The sequence below is a fragment of the Heterocephalus glaber genome, unplaced genomic scaffold, assembly GCF_053883595.1.
Source record: "Heterocephalus glaber isolate CG9 unplaced genomic scaffold, H.glaber_assembly_v1.0 deba00000347, whole genome shotgun sequence".
NCBI lineage: Eukaryota > Metazoa > Chordata > Mammalia > Rodentia > Bathyergidae > Heterocephalus > Heterocephalus glaber.
The window spans coordinates 38757801-38780646 of record NW_028258143.1 but is presented as its reverse complement, the minus strand read 5'-3'; the positions used below and the strand labels follow the sequence as shown (position 1 = coordinate 38780646).

At 42.2% G+C, this 22846-nt stretch overlaps 1 protein-coding gene and 1 long non-coding RNA gene across 17 annotated transcripts in view; one reads left to right on the top strand and one right to left on the bottom strand.

Annotated features, from left to right (window-relative positions):
* Positions 1-22846, top strand: part of LOC110351071 (uncharacterized) — a 100264-nt gene that overhangs the window by 73326 nt on the left and 4092 nt on the right. For both annotated transcript variants that reach the window (XR_002398086.2, XR_015445446.1), the window contains exon 2: positions 14284-14477. This is a non-coding gene — a long non-coding RNA (uncharacterized LOC110351071). The remainder of the gene's footprint in view (positions 1-14283; positions 14478-22846) is intronic.
* Pkp4 (plakophilin 4) overlaps positions 873-22846 on the bottom strand; it is a 238119-nt gene continuing 216145 nt past the window's right edge. For 10 of the 15 annotated variants that reach the window (XM_004835902.3, XM_013076301.3, XM_013076291.3 and 7 more), the window contains 11 exons: positions 22175-22358; positions 19123-19240; positions 17589-17780; positions 17233-17406; positions 14307-14457; positions 10835-11030; positions 8604-8688; positions 8367-8484; positions 5678-5806; positions 3966-4039; positions 873-1974 (listed from right to left, as the gene is read on the bottom strand). In XM_004835902.3, the coding sequence (XP_004835959.1) occupies positions 1726-1974; positions 3966-4039; positions 5678-5806; positions 8367-8484; positions 8604-8688; positions 10835-11030; positions 14307-14457; positions 17233-17406; positions 17589-17780; positions 19123-19240; positions 22175-22358 (1670 nt within the window). In that variant the 3' untranslated portion in view covers positions 873-1725. The remainder of the gene's footprint in view (positions 1975-3965; positions 4040-5677; positions 5807-8366; positions 8485-8603; positions 8689-10834; positions 11031-14306; positions 14458-17232; positions 17407-17588; positions 17781-19122; positions 19241-22174; positions 22359-22846) is intronic. The other 5 variants (XM_013076305.3, XM_087199136.1, XM_087199145.1 and 2 more) reach the window with 3 other exon arrangements.

The following is a 22846-nucleotide window of genomic DNA, read 5'->3' as shown; positions in this document are numbered from 1 at the left end:
CCTAATGTCTGCTCCTCAGGAAATTCAGCCACCTCTGCCACCTCAAGAGAGCTGTTTTCCAGAGCCCTGCCAGGTCAGTGTGGACAGAGCTTAGATAGCAGGGACAGTCTGACCTGCCAGTTGGCTCAGGTGTCTGTTCAGAGAGCCTGCACGTCAGAAAGCCTATATGTAGACATTAGGAATCTTCTGGCTTTTACTGTATTTCCATTTCACTTTGGATCCTGGTTTTGGGCAGCTGTCCATTCAGAAAAGCACTTCTTTTCTTGGGCCTTTTCCCACATACTTACAAATAACTGTGGTTTTATTTTATATCTTGCTTACAAGACATAATGCATTAAGGCACATCTCAGGTTTGACTTGCCACATGGGTTGTTTCTAGTGAAGATCCAGGCCCTAGGGTTCAGGACAGAAACTGCAAAGCCTGGGAAGGCCTCAGTCTCCGGGCCCCCTGGAGTTGGTGCCCCTTACTGTCTCCACAGATGGAGAAAAACTCACAGACAAGGCTGTGAGGATGATCTCTTGACAATCGTATCTGTGGGGCTTGTCCCTCCCATTTTTAATCTAGGAATTACTATTTCTTAGAGAATTACTCAGCAAAATTATTATTTAGAATTGGTTTTGGCTTACTTCATTAGTGCCAACCAAGTAAATGCCCAACTACTATTCTTATGCACTTATTGAGTTCTTAAAAATGCCAAAAGGGGTCTTTGCCAATTTAGTTATGGCCAAGCTGTCAGATGTAACTTCTCTTATGTGAAAAGTGGCAATAAATACATATAGCAATCTGAAAAGACATAAAACTGCAGAGTGCATTTGATTCAAAATAGATCTGAAGAAATAAAAATACAGTACTAAGAGAAAGAGGAGGGAAGTTCAGAGCTTAATTCTTTGGTGTGGTCCATCTCACAAACTGTTTATTAAGTCTGGTTTTCCATGTTACATCTGGGGAGGAGGGGGAAGAACAGGGAACATGTTTCCAAGGATGAGATTTCCACATTTATTTTTCTTTCATGTGCATAGAAAATGGCAGTGAAGTGTCCCATGAAAGAGGCAGGGAATGGGCATGGTGCTGCTGTATCAGACCGGACTTTGTGCTTCCAAAGTACACTGTTCACTGTGAAACAGAAGATGTCATGGTTTGTTTTTAATTGTTAACACTTCCTTGGGTTTCCCATTTTTAAGCTGTCCATTTCTTCAAATCTCTTTTCAAATGACACACTGCATTACAAATGATGGCACTTAACCAATGTGGCATGTTCATATTTACACCAACAAAAGAAATTTACAAGACATAATAGCATACAATCTTGACATTTAGTAATAGCAATAAAACATGAAGGGCATCCATTTTATTTTTTTTCTGTACAAACTATCAGAACATAACTTTATTCACATTAAAAAAATCATCTTTAATTTGATTTGACCTACACATTCCCCATCTCATTTCACCCATTTCTCAAACCTCTTGTCACATCACCCACACCTTCACCAGACTATAGAATCTACAAGTAATTAGATCTAACACCTAAACAGAGCTTAGAAAGTCCTCTCCCAAAAGTTTTCTTACTTCCCTGAAAATTCCTCAAAATGAAAAAAAAATATGCTCTTCACTCATTCCTTTCATTTCACTTTCACATTTCATCATCAGATCAGCATGACAGACTTTTCCTCTCCATCCAAGCAAAGTTAGAAAGAAAGTTCCTCTGTCGAGCAACCATCTTGATGCTACACCCATGAGTCTGGGGACCCTGGGTACTGTTCTGCTCTATAGGAAGGTCGTTTAGTGGAATAAAAGTCTACATAATTTGTGGTTGATTTCAGTCCATACTGTGTTGAGTAATCAGTAGAAGCTGGAAAGTGAACTCGGTCATCAAAATAAGGATCTTCATAGCTATGAGGAGACTGCAAATACAATCTGTATGCATCAAAGTTCTTTCTGTTGGAGTCATCTTGACTATAATAGAGCTGTTGATGCTGTTGACAAAATGGAAAGGCAAATATATGAAACCAACTTAAAAATGCACATTTAAAGAAAAATAGTGGGCTTCCCTGTGTCACATTTTTAAAGCAGTATGTGTGGACTTAAGGTTAGCACTTGTTTCAGATACACACTGTGTGGTTACTCGAGCCAAGGAGGATTTCAAACTGCACCCATAGGTAGGCTGGCCGAGTTTGCTCAAGTCCTGTGCTAAGGCTTCTACAGAGGTGGGTGCTGAGAAGAGCCCTGGAACTCAGGGGCAGATGGCCACTGACTACCTCCCCTCCTTACTGGGGTCCCTGTTCTGCATCCTCTTGTGGAGAGGTCTGTGACCTGTGCAGGTGACATAAGGGGACAGCTTTAATGTTTGCTTTCACACAGGGGATCTTTGGCATATCTTATATTTGGCTGGGGTTTGGATTTCTGCCTCAGACAATTATCTAATTATAGAATTATCTTCTACTTCAGAGATGAAGACTGAGTCTATCCCTCAATTTAAAAAAACATGCATGTGATCTGGTAAACAGCATCACACTTTGGAAACTGCTGTTAGGTTGTACTATTCAAGGAGTATGCAACTTCAAGGCAAGAGAGTAGTAAAATTAGCAGAGACGTGAGCAAATATAATCCTAGTGGGAAAGACCATCTTAAGTCCATTTGAAGAAAGCAAGGCCAAGCACAGGTGGAAATCCAGAGTTCACCCACCCCTATTTCCTTTTGTGCTGCCTTAGCTTTAACTTCACATCGACTTCTTCAAATCACATGGTTTTTACGCTAGTCTTCTTTATCATCCTAAATCCCCTCACTTAGTAAGACATAACAAATGTACTGTATATACATCAACACCACATTCTGGAACTAAATCAACTATAACATTATAAGGATTTCAGTGATATAATCTACTTAAAGCTAACTTTCTTTTTTTTTGGTACCTAGGATCACTCTCTGGACCTTGCGCTTGCGAGGCAGGTGGCAGAACCACTGAGCTAAATCCCTGGCCCTCTACTTTCTCCTTTTAAAGCAGAGTTATAATTCTATTTTTCCTTACCAAAACAAAAAAAACCCCCCAAAACAAAAAACTATAGCATAAGCCATTGTAGTTCATGCCTGCCAGCTACTCAGGAGGCTGAGACAGGAGGACTGTTTGAGCTCATGAGTTTGAGACCAGCTGGGGCAACATAGTGAGACCCTGTCTTTAAAAAAAAAAAAGCATGAATTATGAGCAACTTGGTAAACTTATTTTCCTTCCATCTAATTAGAAAAGATGATGGAGTAGGAGGGGGTCTTAGAACATCTTTATCTGAAGGACAAGATACAGTCTTGTCTTGGGAAACTCTGTTTTGTCTTATTAGAAAGTAAGAGGTAAGATGACCCTGTTGCCATAGTCTCAGAAAAGCCCCCAAAACTGACTCCAGGCCCCTCCCGAAAGCAGAGCCTGGGTCTGCTACAACCACAGCACCTCATTATAGTGGACTGCATCTTGCAGCAGCTGAGTCTACTTTGACCTCTGAGATGAACAGAGGCCTTAACACCAAAATCTCAGGGTTCTTATAGAGTGCAGATTGGAAGGAAGTAATGAAGATGAGAATGAAGTATACAAAAAAGGAGAACAATGAGATGAGTGAAGTGTGTTTACCGACCTTTCCTCACCCTGAGGATGGAACAGATTTTAGAGATTAACAAAAAGGAGGAGGGGAAAAAAATGAGTGGGAAAGGAACACTGCTGGGAAAGAATATTAAAGACTTTTCAGCTGTTCCCATGAGTGGCATAGTGGTCTCAGAAGCACAGATGTGGATATCTGAGAACATGAGGCTACCATGGGAGTGCTTTGTTTAAATCATGGATGAATTTCTGAGGAGTAAAGATCCCCAGGTAACGTGCCTCAGGCTCTGCTGTGTCGGCTGAGCTCTGAGAAGTCAACCGACGTGGACCCCTTACTGTATTACTGCTAATCGGCTTTCTTTACAAATAATATTGCAAATTCACCTGTAGCCGTCTATTTTGTTCTCTTGCTGGTGAGGAATAGGAACTGATGTAAATTGGTGAAGGTTTGCTGGAGCCTGTAAGAAAATATTTTATGAAATTAAAACTAGTGCTTATTACTCTGGTCCATTAGGCTGTGCGGTGTCCTGAGATAGGGGTTGAGCATCCTGACAGGGCTGCCTTCCCCAGCACCAGTGTAGACCAAGGAAGGGGCAGCAGCCTGGGCTCCCTGGATGTAGTCAGGCTGCTGTATCCCCAGGGGTTGATAGGGGACAGTAGTAGTGTCAAGGAACAGCCCATCCAACAAGGGCTCCTTCTCAATCTTTGCTCAGACTTGGGAGTGTTCCTCTGGCTGGCTCTGAGGAGCAGCAAAGCTCTTGAGCTGAGGGATGCCATTCTTCCAGAGCTCTGAGCCAGAGCAGTGAGTCAAGGAAAAGAAGGGAAATGCAATATTAGAATGAATCCCATGCCTTTAAAACAGCTGTGATCTGAAATCCTAGGTTCTAGGAAGAGCAGGCACTGGCGTGTCCTAGGCAGGCAGCCACATGGAAGCACAATCTTATGTCTGCCACAGTGAAGTATGCCATAAAATGCAAAGGACTTGGCGATTACATAATTATCTTCAAGAGTCCACAGTTGACTCCTGGTGATGTCATTATTACTCTTCAATTATTGTTAAGGCTAGCAAAGACTTTATTTTTTTAATGAGGAAAATGAAACATACTTGAGGCAAATTAGTTTATTGAAGCAAGCAAAGGAGATACAGAGGGCATGCATGCTAAAGAGGTGATCTTTAAAGCAGGCCACTGGAAATCTGAAGCAGCCATGCACTTCAGTGTGGATGTGCATTTCCTTCTGCACAGGGCTTGGTATTTGAACTGTAGCATCTGCAATTTTCTGAGCTATTAATTGCCATGGTAACAACAGTTGATTAGTAAACAGTCCTATGAAATCACAATATCAAAGACAACAGCGCAACTGAGATTGTTCCCCCGGCAGTAGTTAAGTTGCCGCCAGCTGTTATTTGTATTTCTTTTTAATAAATAGGTTTTCTGAGAAAAGAGTACTTTTTTGGGGTAGCTCACACTGATCTGAAACTTCTAGAGTAGTTATAATTTGTCATATTTGAGAATGAGGACAAAATGAAATCTTCGTAACCTTCTGGCTGGCATTAATTTTTATGTACATATTTCTGGATAGAATATAAAATATGAAATACTATGTGATATTTTTGTTTATAAAAAAATAATCACTGAGAATCACTTTGGACCTTCCATAATTCAAACTTTTTTCATGAAAACATAAATGGAATTGATCTTCATTCTTACTTTGAATGTAAGAGATGAGCCAGTTTAGCAGATGCAGCCCCTACAAAGCCACAGACAGCCCAGTGTTCTGACACACGAGGGACACAGAGAGCGACTGCTTGAGTGGGGAGGGAACAGAGCAAAGGGACCGCATCTTTGGGCTGCCAAAAATGATTTTCCATTTGGATCGAGCCCTCTATTTCTGGCCACCATACAACTACATTAACTTGTTTTACTTAAAACAAGTGGAAAAGGCAACAATCCCAGAAGCAGGAAAGAGATGGAAATCTGATTTGCTGCTGGGGGACCATCTCAACACAGGCACAGGCTACTTTCCAGGACACTGGCTGAGCACCTGGAAACTCGGCTTTTCGAGGTACTGCATCATACACCCGACTGGCGTCTTACCAGGGTACAGGCCTTTGTGTGTGGCATCCCCTTGGCTATTGTAATACTGCATAGGTGGCTGAGTCCTATCGTATTCAGAGCGAGGCTCTCTGATTCCTAACAGTGCTGGTGAGGAAGAGGTGCTGCCGACTGAAGGGAAAGCAGAGGAGGAGGAGGGAGAAAGAGGAGAAGAGAGAAATCAGACTGTCAGTGTCTCTGTAAATCCTCTCCAGAAAAACAAAGGTCAGTAATTAGAAATGCCGCGAAGCTGGTGCTAAAAGTCAGCTCTTCGAGCAGCCAGACCGGGGATGAGAAGCACACCCTGCAGGCCCACCACTTCGAACTGGCAAGGGTGATGCTGAAGAGCAAGCCACCTGGTGGGAGAGGTGCAGCAGTCATGCAGGTGCGCCCAGCATGGTCTCAGGGACTTGTTTAGCCTCTGGTAACTGAGGAATAATACTTGCCACCCAAGTTATACTTGCTATTTTATGGCTGCAGTTCAGTTGCTTGTAAACCACCCCTCTATTATCTTTTATGTACTGCTCTTCAGTAAACAGGTTTTACGGCACATTTTGAGTTTTAATTATTTCAAAACTATCTGCATTTCTAAATGTGTTTGATTAAGTGTGCCCAGTCCATAAAATTCATAAATCTCATTATGGTGATCTGCTGTCAGAGAAATCATGCAAACTCAGTAAGCCTGGCTCATTGCTAAGCCTTGGCCCTATGAGGCCCAGAGGACTTGTTACCCCCACTTGGACCAACTGCCTAATAATACCTTTACTTAGGGTCGCCTTTTGGGCATTTCTACACACAAGGAAACTGCCTCCTTTCTTATTAAAAATTCATCTTGCTTGCATGAGAGTTAGTTACAAGTAAGAGTATCCACCTATTCACTTGACGCAGGCCCTCCAACCTTGGCACCAGTGGTCTGGCAGGCACTGATGCTGGGCACTTTTCCTAAGGAGCCATGCCTCTGACATAGGGCTGCCCTGTGTTGAACACAGGTGGTTGTGCAAGGCACTGTCTTTGTGCTACTCACTTTGCCCACTTTCTGGGTGGTGGGACTTGGTTCCCACAATTATACCGGCACAGCATTAGATGTGCCCAGAAGGAGATACCACACTAGTGCTAAGGGATGGACAAGTAGCCCTGGGAAGGACTGGAGAAACAATGTGAAACATACCCTATCTCTGAATAGAATCCAAAGGCCTGCTTAGGAACTGGGCTAGCACTTCGTTAATACTGCCCAGCAAATATGCGTTAGAGGTCTGCCAAACAAGTTCACTGCTTAGTAACTCTGTGCTAACCTGTCTGAAATGAGTCTAGATTTGTATATATGTCTTTTGTGAAATAGCCAAATCTCTCGGTTTCCCCAGTACCTCTATTCCTAAGTTCCTAAAAGATTCTGAGTATTTTAATGAAAGAAAAGCCCCTGACTTGGTAAGGATGTTAAAAACCAGGCATAGGTCTCTTTGAAGAAAACAACTCATAACTTTAAAACTAAGATATAAATAGCCACAATACCCAGCAGGCACAGATTAATGTTAAAAATAAAAACTCTTAGTACAGCTGGGGACATCCAGTTATGTGGCAAGAACCAATGGGCATGTATAGTAGTCTTTTTGGTCACATCTGTCCACATGAGCAATAAGACTGCCAGCAATAGCCCAGCTGACCACAACACATAATACTTACATGTCAGAATGGGTGATTTAAAGCCAAATAAAAATAAGATATTTATTACTGTTTCATTTAGTTAAGAATTAAATTTACAGAACTGAATTGGTTTGGTAGTAGTAATCTGCCCTTGCATATAAAAAATTCAGTCTAAATCTCAAAACATTCTTTTCACTAAGTGATATACTACAAGTAGGTAGTGGCATGGTTGTTAAGATTCCCAACTTACAAATCAAAGCTACCCTGTGAGGCCTGTTCCACAGCTGAATGTGCTGGGGGTCTGCAATGCAGCCAAGGCACCAGGAGCTTGCACTGGGAGGAGGCAAGTCTCCAGGAGGCTGGTCCAAAGATTTGTTCAAGGACCATTTTTTTTTTTTTTTAAAGAATGAATTATTTATTTATTATTATTATTTTTTTTTTTGGTACTGGGGATCGAACTTGGGACCTTGCACTTGCGAGACAGGCGACGGAACCACTGAGCTAGATCCCCAGCCCCAAGGGCCATGTTTTTGAGAGCTTTTCCCAAGAAAACTAAAACATCACTTTGGAGGAGATTCCAAACTTAAGATCAGCAGGCAGGCACGACACTTCTAGGCACCACCCAGGGTGCCTCTAACTGTGGTCCTCTAGTCTTCTCCATCCAAAATGCAGATTCCAGGGCCCCTTCTTCAAGCAGAATCTGGGTGTGGGGAGAGGCCCTGGGACTCTTTTATGTATTGTAGCTGATGTTAACTGTATACCTTTTTCTTTCTTTTTTTTTTTGGTATCGGGGACCGAACTCGGGTCCCTGCACTTGTGGAGCAGGCGACGAAATCAGAGCTAAATCCCTGGCATGTATACCTTTTTCAAATGGAAGGAAGAAGTGGGTTGACTGTTTACAACAGTGTGTAATTCCCTAAGAAGGCTCTCAGCTTGATGTGCAGTGCTGGAGGTGACAGGCTTAGTCAGCTTATGCTTGGTCTCCTCTAGTGGGGAAACAGTGTCCTGACACACCAATGTTGTCACAAAGAACTGGAGTCTCCCCACTGACCTGACTGAATGATAGGTGACATCTGTTGGTTGGTAGTGGACAAGGAAGGGTGTGATTTGAATCGGTCTCGCTCTAATGTTGACACAGGTGTAATAAAATGGTTCTGATTCCACCCATCCTGTGGAATTAAAAGAGAAAAAGAAAACTCTCAAAATGAATGACATTTCATTACAATAAGTGATTATGAATGTGTGCTCTGATGAATGCTAATTATGCCAGAGTATTCCTGTAGCTTACCTTTTTATAGATGCTCCGGAGGTCCCGATATTGCCATAATGTATTCAAGACCTGGGCTGCTGCCTTCACCACTTTCAAAGAGGATCTAGGGAAGAGAGCACGGGCATTAATGAATGTTGGCAGTATGGCCACAGGCTCCATGTGGAGACAGCCTGTAGGACCACAGGGACAGAGGCTGCATGGAGCAATCAGGCGCACCTGGGAGTCTATCAAGTTTAGGGCTGCCCAGAGGTCTCGAGAACCAAAGTGAGGTTCTCAGGCAGCCAGCTTTGCAGCAATCTTGGGCCAGGATGAGCCTAAACTGAGGGTCTCTGTGGGTGTCGGCCCCAATCTCCCTTGGTACCTCTTCTGAGGGCTGCTAATCTTACAGGCCTCCCTGGGGCTTTGGGATGAATTCAACCATGACCACGCATCCTAAGTGTCGGTGACCCTTCCAAATTAATTTTTCTCCATTATTAGGATTTCATTTAAATACTTAATGGCCTTATCACTTATACCTCTATGTAGACAAATGTTTGTGTTCTAATGTTTGAGTGGGAAAATATGGTCATTTATTACTTCTTCCATGAATGCTGGTGCTTGCTTTAAGCACTACTAATCACAAGTCGCTGTACTTACCTTGGGACCCACTCCTCTAAAATGGTGGCCTCACAGGTAAGTAAGAGGGAAACACAGCTTCCCGCCTCAGCTAAGGCCTTCAGTCACCACAGCAGAGGCTGGAACATATGGATTGGTGTTTGGGGAGTCAACCCTCAGTATAATCCAATCTCCCTGGCCTCATAATACATTGTTACATTGAAACTTTGACTTCAAATATATATACCAGATAACTCTAACCCTCACCTTAAGTGGGGCTGAGCAGAAGAGTGTCAGGAGGAGAAAAAGTCAGGAGTGAATGGAACCAAAAGTATACAACCCTGCAGATCAGTGTAAGGACTTTGTCTTAAAACTCAGTAAAACTAAAGCCATCAGAGTGCTCAGCGGAGGAGTGACACAATCTGGCTTCCCTCATAAAAGAGTCAGAGTGACCTTACTCTTTCCTCTTCATGGAGACTAAGGTGGCAGCAGTCCAGGTGGCAAGAAAGTGTCAAATTTGACAGGGGTGAAAAGTGGACTCAACAGAATATGCTGACTGCTGAGGTGAACAGCCAGAAAGAAAGTGTCCTGGATGACTCCAAGATCTTTGGCAAAAGAGACCATGGAGCAGAACTGCCTCCTGGCAAGATAGGGAAGACTTCGGGAAGAAAAACCAGGTGTTTGGCTGGGATGTGTTATATTTGAGATGTCTGCCAGATATCCAACTGGAGTGTAGGGTAAGTGAGTGTCTACTGTTTTGAGAAGGCACTAAGCATCCTTATTTACCATTTCACTGATTATAGTCAGTGCCACAGCTCCATGACAGAACCTTTCTGTTTTTGCCACGGACTCTACTCCCTACTTGTACTGCTTCATCAGTAGTGTCATCCAGAAGCAAGGGCAATGTGTGACCAAGCCTAGGGCACATCCTGAGGCCACACATAAGACTCTGCTGCCGAGGTGGTTTTCCCGCTTTCTAGGCACTTGGTGTAGAAGCAATCCCAGGTCTAAGGACTCAAGATGTTCCTTCAGAACAGGTCCTCAGGCTTAGAGCACAGCACAAGACACAGCGATATAGTTTCCCCCATCCTCAAATTATGTGGATTCCTCTTGGGATTATTATAACTAAGTGTGGCTTTAAAGATGGCTACGAACTGCATGTGTCTCCCCAAAATTTGTATGTCAAAGTCCTAAGTGATATTAGGAGGTGAGGCTTTTGTGAAAAGTGGCCCAGGAGGGGCCTCTCCCTGCTCTTCCACATGAAGACGCAGCTAGACAGAGGCCCACACTGGACACCAAATCTGCTGGTGCCTTCATCTTGGACTCTGTCCACCCCACCCCGCAACTGTGAGAAATGCATTTCTGTTGTTTATAAGCTAACCAGCTCATGACATTTTGCTATAGTAGCTTAAGCAGACTCTGACAGAACCAGAAACCAGTGGAGGATGAGGGGTGGGTGTTTCAAGGATATAAAAACTATAAAAAAGGCCACGTGCCAGAAAAGTCTCCCCCTTGAGACTGCTTAGCCAATCAGCATGTAAGAAATGCAGAAATGAATCCTTTCCAATAGGAAAGGTATCTTCCATAAAGGCCTGGACATAGGACAATCCCAGGAACGAGAGCCCTGTGCAGGCCCCTCCTCGATGCAGACTTGCCTGTCACCTCTGCCTTTGGTTATGTTCACCAGCTTCTCTATGCCTCCCGAGTCAGCCAAGGCTTTTGCGTTCTCCATGTTTTTGCTCGTCACCTCGTGCAGAGCACAGCAGATGGCCGCCATCGTCTCGTCGGACAGTATGCTGGGGCCGTTGCCACCAGGGAGCCGGTTGACCAGGTCTCGCATGGCGTATTTACCTGTCAAATGCAAAAGATTAATTTCTGCTTTCAAAAGGTATCAGGTTTTTGTTGCTGAAAAGATTGTGAGAGTGTGCACACTCTTAAAAATAAAATGTAAAAAAGAGACATTAACAGGAAAATAAGAATCAAAACCCACAGCAGAGAAGAAAAGCATAAATGTAATTGTAAAGAAAAAGTTAACAGTTAGGGCAATTTCACTTGAAGAAATGATTGATGTATAAAACATTATTGTCAGCTGCTGAAAGAAAATGTTAATCAATGTATAAATTGGGTAGACTAACCAAGTTGCTTTAGTTCAATTATTTTCTGAGTAATAAATTTTGATAGTAAATTTTATTCTTGATTGAATTCCAATACATCAAAAATACCTCACTTCCCTCTTGAAGCTTTTTAAAACTTATCTTTGCCTCTGGACCAAGTAAGGCTGCCAAATCATACTTTTCATTGAATCTTTCTAGGTCTCAATGTGTGAACTGAGTATAGTTACATATTTTTATCAATCTGAGTATGTTATCAGTTGACTTGATATCAGCAGCAACAACATGTTAGTTTTTAAAGAGAAGACAGGAGTAAATTTTTGCTATTAAAATTATAGGTTTATTATCTCTTGGGAGTAATGCAATAAAAACAAAGTACTTATAAGGCAAGGCTAGAAGAGTCTCACAGCTATTGAAGCAATTCTTTATAAATACTGAATTTCTCTTATTCCTTTCCAAAAAGGAATTATCTCTAGCTTTTTCAGTTTCAATTACCAACTGACAAAATGGAATAAATGCACTACAAACAAAAGAAATTAACTAAAGCTCGAGTAAATATTTTCTTAGGTTTTTGTCCCCATGCTAATAATTGAGTTGATGCTAAATGATGTTTTCATCAAAGACCTATTTATAAACAGCAGTAAGCAGTAGCCGACAGGCTCTACCTACACACTGCCTAATTTCTTTGTTTGTTTTTTTTGGTACTGGGGATCGAACTCGGGACCTTGCACCTGCAAGGTAGGCAGTGGAATCACTGAGCTAAATCCCTGGCCCACACTGCCTAATTTCTGGCATGTCAAAGGGAAGGCTCTGGCTTACAGCAAACACTGCTATGAAGAGTGGAAAAACAGTGATGACATTGTGAGGCCAGAAGATGAATGTGGTATTTGAGCACGAATAAGTTAGCTCTGGTGATTTTAAATAGTAACAAATGACCAAAAGGTGTATAACATATAATTTGTCATTTTGCTAAGGCATAACTTAAAATTGCACTCCTGAGGCTTGGAGCTCACTCTGCCTGTGAGTGAGCAAGCCCTGTGCTCCCCCCAAACCTGTAGCTCGAGAGGGAGGGCTGGTCCAACTCAGCTGAGCCTGCAGTAACTTTTACAGAGTGCTAAAACTTATTTTTAAATAAAGTGTGTGTGCGTGTGTGAGAGAGAGAGAAAGAGAGAGAGAGAGAGAGGGAGAGAGAGAAAAAAATGGTTCTGAAAAGAAAAGCTGTTGCTACTGCTGGAGAGAGTGAAGGGGTCAGAGAAGGGGCCTTAGGAACAGAAGTGCTGGATAAGGTAGACCAAAATACTGAATTCAGGTGGGGCTCACAGGAAGGAAAGAATCTGCAGGGAAAACAAGAAAAAGTGATTCATGGAACAGTTCAAGAATGTGCCAGCTGAGTTAAAAAAAAAAAGTTCACTGCTGGAGAGATGAAATGCTAGTGAAAGTTAAAAATGGGTTATTCAAAGAGAGCATAGGGGTGATAGGTGTGTACTCAGAGAAGGCCAGGGCTCAAAATTCCTTCTTCCCAGACATCTTTGTACTCGGCAGTGCTGGTTTTATGCCTCCTATACTGTCTGGGTCTCTTTTCAGGCGTGGAAGATGATAGGCCATTAGAAGTCAACTTTTTTTTTTTTTTAAATGAACTCCCAAATTATACAAGAAATTCAAAGAATATAGACAAAACAAAAACAACTTTAAAATTTTTTAGGATTTATCTCCAGGAAGTGGTGGCATCTGAGTTAGAGAAAATCTACTGGAATCAGATACAAGCTGTACTACGAACAGGGCATGGACAGACCTCCTCTCCTCTCCAGAGGGATGATTTGGCTCAGAGAAATAGTGTGTTAAGAGCAGGTTAATCTAGGTACTAATTTAAAACAGCAGTCCTGCCAGGCACTGCTGAAGGGCTTTCATCACAAGTCACCACAGCAATTCCTTAAGGTAAATATTACTGTCCTTGTTCTTTTGTCTTCTTTCTCATATGTGGTATTTTAATATTAGTTAAATCTAGAGTGACACAAATCCACATAAAACCTGTACCATTTCCCCTTCCTCTTGAGTTGCTGGCTATGAGGCCGCACGAAGCTTGGCCACTTTTAAGGCATAAGTTGTTGCCTTTACACCTCTCTCATTTCCTCTCACACAGACCCTGAGACAGCAGGCACTGTCAAACCCTTTTAAGTGATGGACTGAGGAAGAATTCCTTGCACACCCAGTCCAGATTCAAGAATTGAGCCCAGGGAGTGGGGATTTTACAGGACACTCTGGGTTATGTGGACAGTGAGCAGCAGGTCCAGCTTCAATAAGCTCAGGTCTACGGAGCATTTGGGGTCATTTCTTTACTTCACACTGTTTGGGACACAGAAATCCCTAGACACAAGCAAGCTGTAGAGAGTACAAAATTTATTATGGTGACACTCATTCTTGGTTTTATGCAAGCACCATCCCTACCCTTGCATAAACTCAAGAGTGAAAGCCTAAAATTTTGTGTCCTGCAGTTCTTGCTTACCTCACTCTAGTCCTGATCCTGCTGTGTGTTGCAAATAGCCTGTGGACCCTGGTTATGGCCTGGGTTGAGGATTTACAGATTAGAGAGGGAAAGACTATAAAGCATTCACGTGCCTTCTTTTGAAATTTAGAACATGACAGTGTTGATGAATTAGCAGATGTCAGTACAAAACTGGAAAGGAAGACCTTTAAAAAAGCTTTTTGTTGCTCAGGAAATAAGATTTTTCTTGAGGAAGAGAGATACTCAAACTATCAAAGAGTACTGTAATGTCAACTGAAATTGCTGGCTTTTCTGGAAATTTACCTTCCCTGATCAAAGTTTAATTCATGAGCCTGCCTCCTGCTGAAAAAGAATGGTCATAAAGCACAATACACAAATAGGCCAAGAAACTGGGGACTAAAGCTCAGTTGTAAATACTCTTAAATGCCATGTATTGATACATGATCAAAAGAAGAGTTTTTGTAAACACTGTGCTTGCTCTCTTTTGCAGCTTACCTTGTCACCAGAACATACCTATGAGCTCCTTGTTGCGGACATCTAGAGCCATATTCCTCAAGGCAGTTGCCACAGAAGAGACAACTCTATCGTTATCCATCCTCAGAAGTTCAACAAGGATGGGGAGCCCTTTTTCTTTTCGGACAGCTGCCCGGATGTACGCTGCAAACTAGCAAGCAAAATAAGGCAGTAAGTAATGTCACACAGGGTTCCACTCGCACAGGTTATTGCCATCTAAAAAAGATTTTCCAAAAGCTAATAGATTAAATGTTTTCTTTCCAATTTGGAGATTAAATTTGTGGTGCCAGTAAAGAGAAAGTCTGGGAGATAGATAGGCTGGATGACTGATTTAAAAAGAAATCCCACAGCCTGAAAATCTCAAACCACCATCTGTCAGATATTTTTGTGCATAACAGAGAAGGCAATGATTACTTTCTATCTCAGATACATAAACATGATTAAGGAAGGATCACATGTTTTCTTTGCAGTTGGCCTCATGCCAGGTCCAGAGGCTATGAACAGGATGCCAGAGACAGTAGCCCATCAGCACATGTTAAAGGAGAGCCTGTCTCCATTCAGGAATTTGTTTTTTTCTGCATTCCCTGAAACAATATTTAGTTTTCAGTAACTTGTCAAAGAAATTGCTTGGAAAAAAAATCCCTTGTCTCAGAAGAAAAATTCTCCAGAAACATTAAGCACCGTAATTCATATACACTAGTGAAAGAGAAAGTATATCTGTGTGCAAAATGCATTCTCATTCAAGATTAGTTAGCTCTTGCTACTGCTGATTTATTTTTTTAAAGCCAGTCAAGAAATTCTTTTGTGACTATGAGGCAACTCTGTGAGTCAATTCGTGCACCATATGAATCGGAAATAACACTAAGTCATCAGTGACGCAACCCCCCAAAAATTAGAAAATGGGTCTTTAATCTTGGCTTGAGCTGTAATTGACGTTTTTACCAATGCAAAACATCCTTTAAAATCAGGATAATTGAAAGATTTTGCTCATGAAGCATCTAATATTTTCCTGCTGTGGCCAGACAGGAGGACAAACATCTACCAGCCCCTTGTTAAAATATGCAATTGACTGCCCAATCTCTTGAATACCAACAAAATAGATTATTTTAATAATACAAATAAGAGGAAAAGATGCCTTTCAGAGACCTAATTAACATTCTTCATATGAAATGATACTCTTCTAAATCAAATGAAATCTATAGGGGGGAAACAGAGTACATGACTTGCTATAAGGTAAAGCGCTCAGGCAGTTTCATCAACTTCTGTCTAAAACCTGCAGAACAAACTCTATCTCCTTTGGAGACTGATCAGCTCAGCTCAGTTCAGCTCAGCCCTGAGCACTGCTCCCAAAATAGCTCCTAACCTGATAATGTCTGTGGCCACGATTATCTTGTTATTCAGTGAAGGTCCAATATTTTGACTGACTACTCCCTATTTTGAAATCACTTATGTGTAATGCTATCATCTGACTTTCATTCACTGAGTGATATCAGAAATGAAACTTTAAGAGGCTCAAATTATACATATTTTAATTATCATCAAATGATCCTCTGATCAAAGAAGCTGGAGGTGAATACTAGTCTATAGCGTGAATATTTATAAATACCTTTGTGCCAGGAACTATTCTCAGTCCTCTGAATTTGTTATCTTACTTAATCTTTACAATCACCTCATCAGGTAGGTTATTAAGATTAACTCGATTTTACAGATGAGGAAAAGAGAAACTCAGAGATTCTAGGCTCCAGCTTGTAAGTGAGGGGCCAAGATTCAGAGCTAGTACTTAACTAAATTAGCACTTTAATTAGAAACAACAACAAAATAACCACATTGGTTTAGTTAGCACTAGACCATAAATATTTGTATATATTCAAAATAGCAGCCACCTGCATAAAGCAAACCATAGGCCTATCAATGCTTTTCACCATCATGGAAAAAGCACTGCCAAGATTCTCATTTTGGGTGGTGGTAGAGGAAGCCAAAAAACAAGCATTACAATAACTACTAAGATACACTTGCCAGGAAGTTTTAAAGGTTGAAATGATTTCAGACAAGGACTGTCTAGGAAGTTGATAGTTGACATTTAAACAGTTCTGGGAACTTGCTTATTTTGGTCACATTAGGAAACACCTTCAATTTTCAGTCATATACATATAAGGAAATACGGGACCTTAAGGCATCTGCATGCTCTCTAAGTGTCTGACAGGGGAAGAGAGGCCCCTTAACTTCCCACACAGTGCTGCCTGACCTCAGCTCTAACTCAGCCCTTCATCATCTCACCAGGATGCTGCACTGGATCCTAAGGGGAATCTCAGCCTCTCCTTTGCATGGCTACCACAGTGATCCAACAGTCTCCATCTCTTTGTTACTCTTTTGCTTAAACCCTTTCAGTGCCCCCTTGTCTGCAGATCAGGTCCCAGTTCCAGAGGTTGGCCTCTCATGTCAGCATGCAGTCCTGATCCATGGTGTTCTCACAGACCTTTGTCTGTTGTCCCCTCTACCTGTACTGCTCCCTTTATACCCCCACCTCAGAATTTGATTCATTCTTTTTTTTTTTTTTTGGTACTGGGGATCGAACTTGGCACCTTGTGCTTGTGAGGCAGGTGCTGGAACCACCGAACTAAATCCCTGGCCCCCTTAATTTGACTCATTCTTAAAGATTCCATCTGGGCAGCCTTCCATTCTCCTTGCTCCCTTCTTCTCTCCATTGTCTCTCCCCTGTACTGAGAGGAGTTTTGCTCACTTGCTTCTGATTCTCCTGGGGAGAGACTATGCCCTATTCATCTTTGGATCCCCACAGCAACTGGTTGTCTCCGTTTCCCCCTTCTCCCTTTCACAGTTGAATTCTAAGCATACTTATCTCCTTCATCCTATGCCTGATCTGACTACAAGGACAGAAGGAAGTGTGGACAAGTAGACGACATCCCACCTTCCAATTTCCGGCAGAGAGGTTCTGGAGAGATCCGGCGGAGCCTTCCAAGGTGGCTGGGTTAGAGCTTTCTGCTAGAAGAGTCAGATATGGTTTTACCACCGATGGATGCCACAACATCTCAACCCCTTTGGGGGACTTTGACAGTCCGGGGATAGGACCAACTCCATCCCACTGAAAGACAAGCAGCACACATTAAATGGAAGCAAAATGAACACGATCTCTAACACATAAAACCATTCATTTTTGCTGAACTCAGCTATAGGTATGTAGAAATGTTTGTCTTGCCAAATATGTGGTTTTTCATTCCCAGAAAAATAAAACTTTTAGAGTTTCATATTAAATTAAATGCTAACTTGATCTTCTTGTGGAGTTCTCTTTTTCTTTTTCTTCTTTTTCCCCCAGCAGCTTGGCTCAGAGTCTTTGCTGGGAGACTCTTTTCCTAGTAAGTCATCCAGTTCGTTCAGTCCAAGCAGCCGGGCCTGTGGGACCTCCAGTTCCAGCCGATAGGACAAGTTCCTCAGGGTGCACACGCAGTTCTCCACTGTCTGAAACCCAACACAGCATAAAATTGAATAATATCACACAAAGTGCTTCGGCACTGAACACTACTGATCCCAAATAAATGGCGAATATGAAAGAACTTTTTCACTTGTGGAAACCTGAAACAATCCAAAGAAAGAACTCCGACTCAAGAATTTTGGCAGACACCCAAATGCCTGGGTGCAGAGCACCCTCAGTACAATGGAGGGTCTGATTTATGCTGACTGAACTGTGAGGTGTTTCTGTGCAGGACTGTGGCCATGCCAACTGTACCCAGGACACCAGAACCTCATTCTGCCTGCCACTGCAAATCCACAACAGGTGCCACCTGATCCCCTGCCTGGGCATCATCCTTACCTCCAAAAGTTCTATTACTACCTCCTCCTCAATTTCCCCTCTCTCCATTATCTCTGAGGCATGTTCAGTGTTTCCTTTTTATTGACATTTTACATTCTGTACATGGTCTTTTGTCTCTCAAAGTCTGTGTCACATGTCCAATTGGGGTCAGAGTGTCTCAAATCAAGTCCAGCATCTGCCTACCTAGCAAGCTAGTTTTTCCAAATTGTTACTCCTTTCAATTATATCTGCTGGTCTTTTGATTCAGTGAGACTCAAATAATAACAAGGTTGTCACCTTGAACTTCTCCCTGAGTTTTCTACTCATCATTCTTTTCTCTCTCAGACTCCTCTGCATAACAAGGTCTCTCCTAGTCCAGCCCATCCTGATACTACGTTCCTTGGGACTCTGACACTTAGTCCTGCCTCCCTGTTTCTTCCCATGTTCCTTAGCCCCTGAAGCAGATGCTGGTTGGTCATCACAGCTGATAAATGATGAGCAGAATGCTCAGGATGGAGCAGGAAAACAGGATGGGGAGGGAAGGGGCTCACGCTAGGAACAGACTGACCAGCAGGACAGCAGCAGGTGCATCAAAAGGTGCTGGGGTGGTGGCCATGGACTATACCGAAGCAAGAAGGGCAGAGAGGCTGGGGGATTTGAATGTACTGACTGAGAACTTGAACTCGGTAGATACTTGGGTATAGGTGGATCTGCTTCTAGGAGTATGGCACATGGAATTGGGCCATCACATGGAAAATGAACCTGGGAGAACCAGAGACGAAGTCAGGACCCATGCTAGGTCATTTATAGCACTAAGTCACTGTTTTTATGGTTTTAGAAACTATTAAGTTGTCATGTTCCTTTCAACTTGTAATTTTGAGACTTGTTTTTTGATGTAGAGTACAGCCTCAGGAGCAAGGGCAGCTTTAAAATTTCAGAAAGAATCTTCGGGATGCAAACAGTAGCATTAGGCAGCTGCTATCACCCTCACATAGCCAGGCAGGCACTGACCTTGCTGTCATAATCAGATGTATTCACGCACGTGTGGATCACATACAGCAGCGAGTCCACCAGCCCCTCACAGGATCGCATTTGCTTCCGGGCTTCTTCCCCTGCAGAACTGAGGTTCCTAAGTAGGTAGAGACATGTGGGAGCTGCTGAGATGAACAACTTACTCATTAGCCACAATGCTTACCTTAATAATGCTCTGATCTACTCATTACCTACCTTAACGATCCTACTCAAGGTACAACAGACTGCAGCCATTTGGATTTGGCTGTAGGAGGCATGCTGGAGCTTGCATTTGAACATCTTCAGGGCTCACAACAATGCCTAGCTCCCCACCATCCACACAAATAGAAAAGAACACAGGTGCTTGAACTTTAACTATACTGCTGTCAGGATATATCACTTTCTCACCTCCTAATGTCATTATTTAGAGGCCTATCTTGCTCATTCACAAAAAGCATAAAGTAATACCAAAAGCATAAAGTAATAAGATTGTTGTAAGGAAGAAATAAGTTGCTACATGAACAGCCATTACAAATGTGCCTACATAGAAGTTATCATGTGTGTTATTTATAGTGGGTGGCTGTTTTCTTCCTTGTTAGTCCATTAAATGTTTCTTCAGAGAACAGAAGAAACTACCATTTCTTATATAAAAATGTCAAATTAAATATGGATATTTTCTTGTGTTAAAACTTTTTTCAATTACAAAAAACTTTGAAAAATACTTGGGGTCTCATCCATATTATAATTTTTGATATTAATTTGTCTTTAAAAGTTGATACCACTTTAGAAGGATCTATTTCATGTCCTGTTAACAAGGGTCCTAGGGGAACTCTTGAGTTATGCAGGTTGAGAATTTGTAAAACTTGAACTGGCCTGTAGGAATGAGTTCTGGAATGAGTTCTAACTTGTTTTTCTGAGGCTTGAAAGACAGTGTTACCTGTGGTCCCTTTTCTGCTGTTATCTTGCATCACCTCCCTACCTCTCTGCAGCGCTCAACAGCTGAGCTCATCCTCTGCAGGCTCATGGGACCTGGCATTTGTCGCGTTAGCTCTAGCTCACTGCCTTCCTTCTCAGCTTCTCCCACCATGGGTGTCTGCAGGAGTGTCTGGGTTCTACTCTGGTCCCTCCCATCCTCACCTTTCACTCTTCTAGGTGCTTCCTTCTGCTCCACAGCTTTAATACAACCAACAATCTATGACCACCAAATGTTGATCTTCAGCCTGGACTGCGCCAGAACTCCATACACATGTATCCAGTTGCTTTACTGTATGGATAGCTAATTTGACTTCTCAAAATGGCCATGGTCAAACTACATAGCCTCAACTGCTCACCTGCCTTCAACTTTTACTCTCTCTCTCCTCTCACCTGCCTTCAACTCTCTCTTCACCTTAGCAGCACTTTCACACTTCTAGTTAATCCAGCTGAAGAGGTAGATGTTACCACCTCTTCCTCTGTATTCCTCATCCTTTATAGTCAATCGATTGCAAGTCTTATTAGCTCTTCCTCAACAAAATAATTCAAATCTGCCCCTCTCTCTGGTTCCTATCCAGAGGGCTCTCATCACTATAACATACTGAGCTTCCTGTCTCCACTTTTACCCATCCTCAGTCTTCCACAGCACTTGTTCTTTGGTCACTAAACTATGGCTAAGTTCACTGCTGCCCCAGAGCCTTCACACTAACCACTCTCTTGGCCTGGAACATGTGTCCTCCTGACACCTGACCCTCAAGTGGCTTCTGTGGTACTTCAGATGTAGGCTTAAATTTTACCTCACGGACACCAAAGTAACCATCCTTTGACCTTTACATCATCCTCTTGAATTTTTATGCCTATTGTTATTTTCCTTTTCCTTTGTCTGCCTTTCTCATTAGAACATGATTGTATCAGAGCAGGGAGTTTGTTTGTCTTGTTCTTCACTGGCTTCACATGGAAGGCATTCACCAAGTGCTACTGCCTGGAGCCACTTGGGAGCCCAAGGGTGCAACCTGCCCTGGGCTCTCATGAAGGCCTGGGGACTGGATGATAAGGACTATACCTCCCTGGATCCTACTGTAGGAGAAGAGGAGCTGCTGCTTCCCCAGGTGACTGGCTGGTCATGTGACCCATCTGGGATATGTGCATCTGGGTTAGGAGAGCGCGCCTATTGTCCAGGACCCTCCCTCCACACCTCTTTGTGCACAGGGGGCTGGCAGCCACTTCTCACAATGCTGGGAGGACGGGAAGTAGCACCACAGGCTCTCTTATTCCCTCTCAAGCTCTCTGTCCTGGGGATGCTCAGACACCTTCATTTGATGTATTAAACCACTTTGTGCTAGCACACTCAACACTTCAACACAGACCACTGACTCCTCACAACCCCAAGGTGGTAGTGCCATCTCTAAAGAGGGGACTGAGGCTCAGAGTGGGGCTGGAAGCCAGGCTATCTGAGGCCAGAGCCCACTCTTTCCGTTACCATGCCACTCTGCCCCAAGTCTCCAGGGTACTGCGATGCTGGGAAGTGGGTCAAAAGTGAGCTGAAACATGTTCATGGCAAATAAAGAGTCTCACTGTGTACAACTAAGAGAGGCTTACAGAGTTTAAATTTTACAGGTAATGACTAAAACAATAGTATTTGGGTTTACTTTCACTTGTTTATGAAACTCAAAGCCAATGGTTGTTGAAGTTATACAACTCTTCATATACTTTTAAAAGCAGAAGTAATTGACTATCACATTTTGAATTTAAGCAAAAACAAAAACATATTAGCAATCGGAATGTGATAACTGAAAGATGCTGTTAAAGTGGAAAACAAATTTTGGCAATAATCTCAGAATGAAATGACCTTCTTGAATAATTCCTAGAAGACTCATTTATAAGTCTCTTTAAGGCCACAAGACTGTACTCATGTTTTTCTTGCAGGATTAAAAAAGTTCAGTGGCCTAAACTGTGAAACCTAAGTTGAAACTCAGAGGTTACTAAAACAAACTCTTTCTATAGCCAATTTACCTTTGACACATCATTTTAGCACAGAATTAATTATATATAAAATTACAGAAAGAAGTACAGAATTTACCTCAGGCAGCCTGTCGTGTTACGCAGAACTAGTGAGGTCTGAAATTTAATTTTATGATCATCATCAAAAGAAGAGTTATTCCACCCAGAATGTGGGACAATCACAGTGTTTGTTAAGGTTGAGAGAGCATCTCGAATGATTGTCATCTTTACGGCATCACATGAGGATAAATTCCAAAGAACTCCTAAAAAATTAAATTTAAAAATCAAATCATCAGCTAGAGATCTTGCAGCTTTTGGAAAGAAATAAACATATTAGCCCAGATAGATATGAACTCATTCTGTCCCAAATCTAATCTATGGCTCATATTTGCAATCAGCCTGGGATATACCTTTAATAAGGACTGAGTGAACATACGTGAGCTTCCTGATTGTTATTACAAAGTCTTAAGACTTATTTTGAGGTTTTAGAGTCTCAGTATCTATCAGGCTGGATAACTGGTTTTTACAAAGCAAATCAGATTTACTCTGCAGAGGGAGGGAAGCAATTCAAATAGTAGTCAAAATATAATGTATCTGTGATTTTTATAAAACTACTATCTGTGATTTTTATAAAACTACTATCCAATGCACTACCCTTTATATTCGATGGCTGTGTGACAAATCATTTTTAGAATTAAGCAGGACTTAAAAAAACTTTTCTTGAAAGATTGGCTTGTTTCTTTTTTATCAA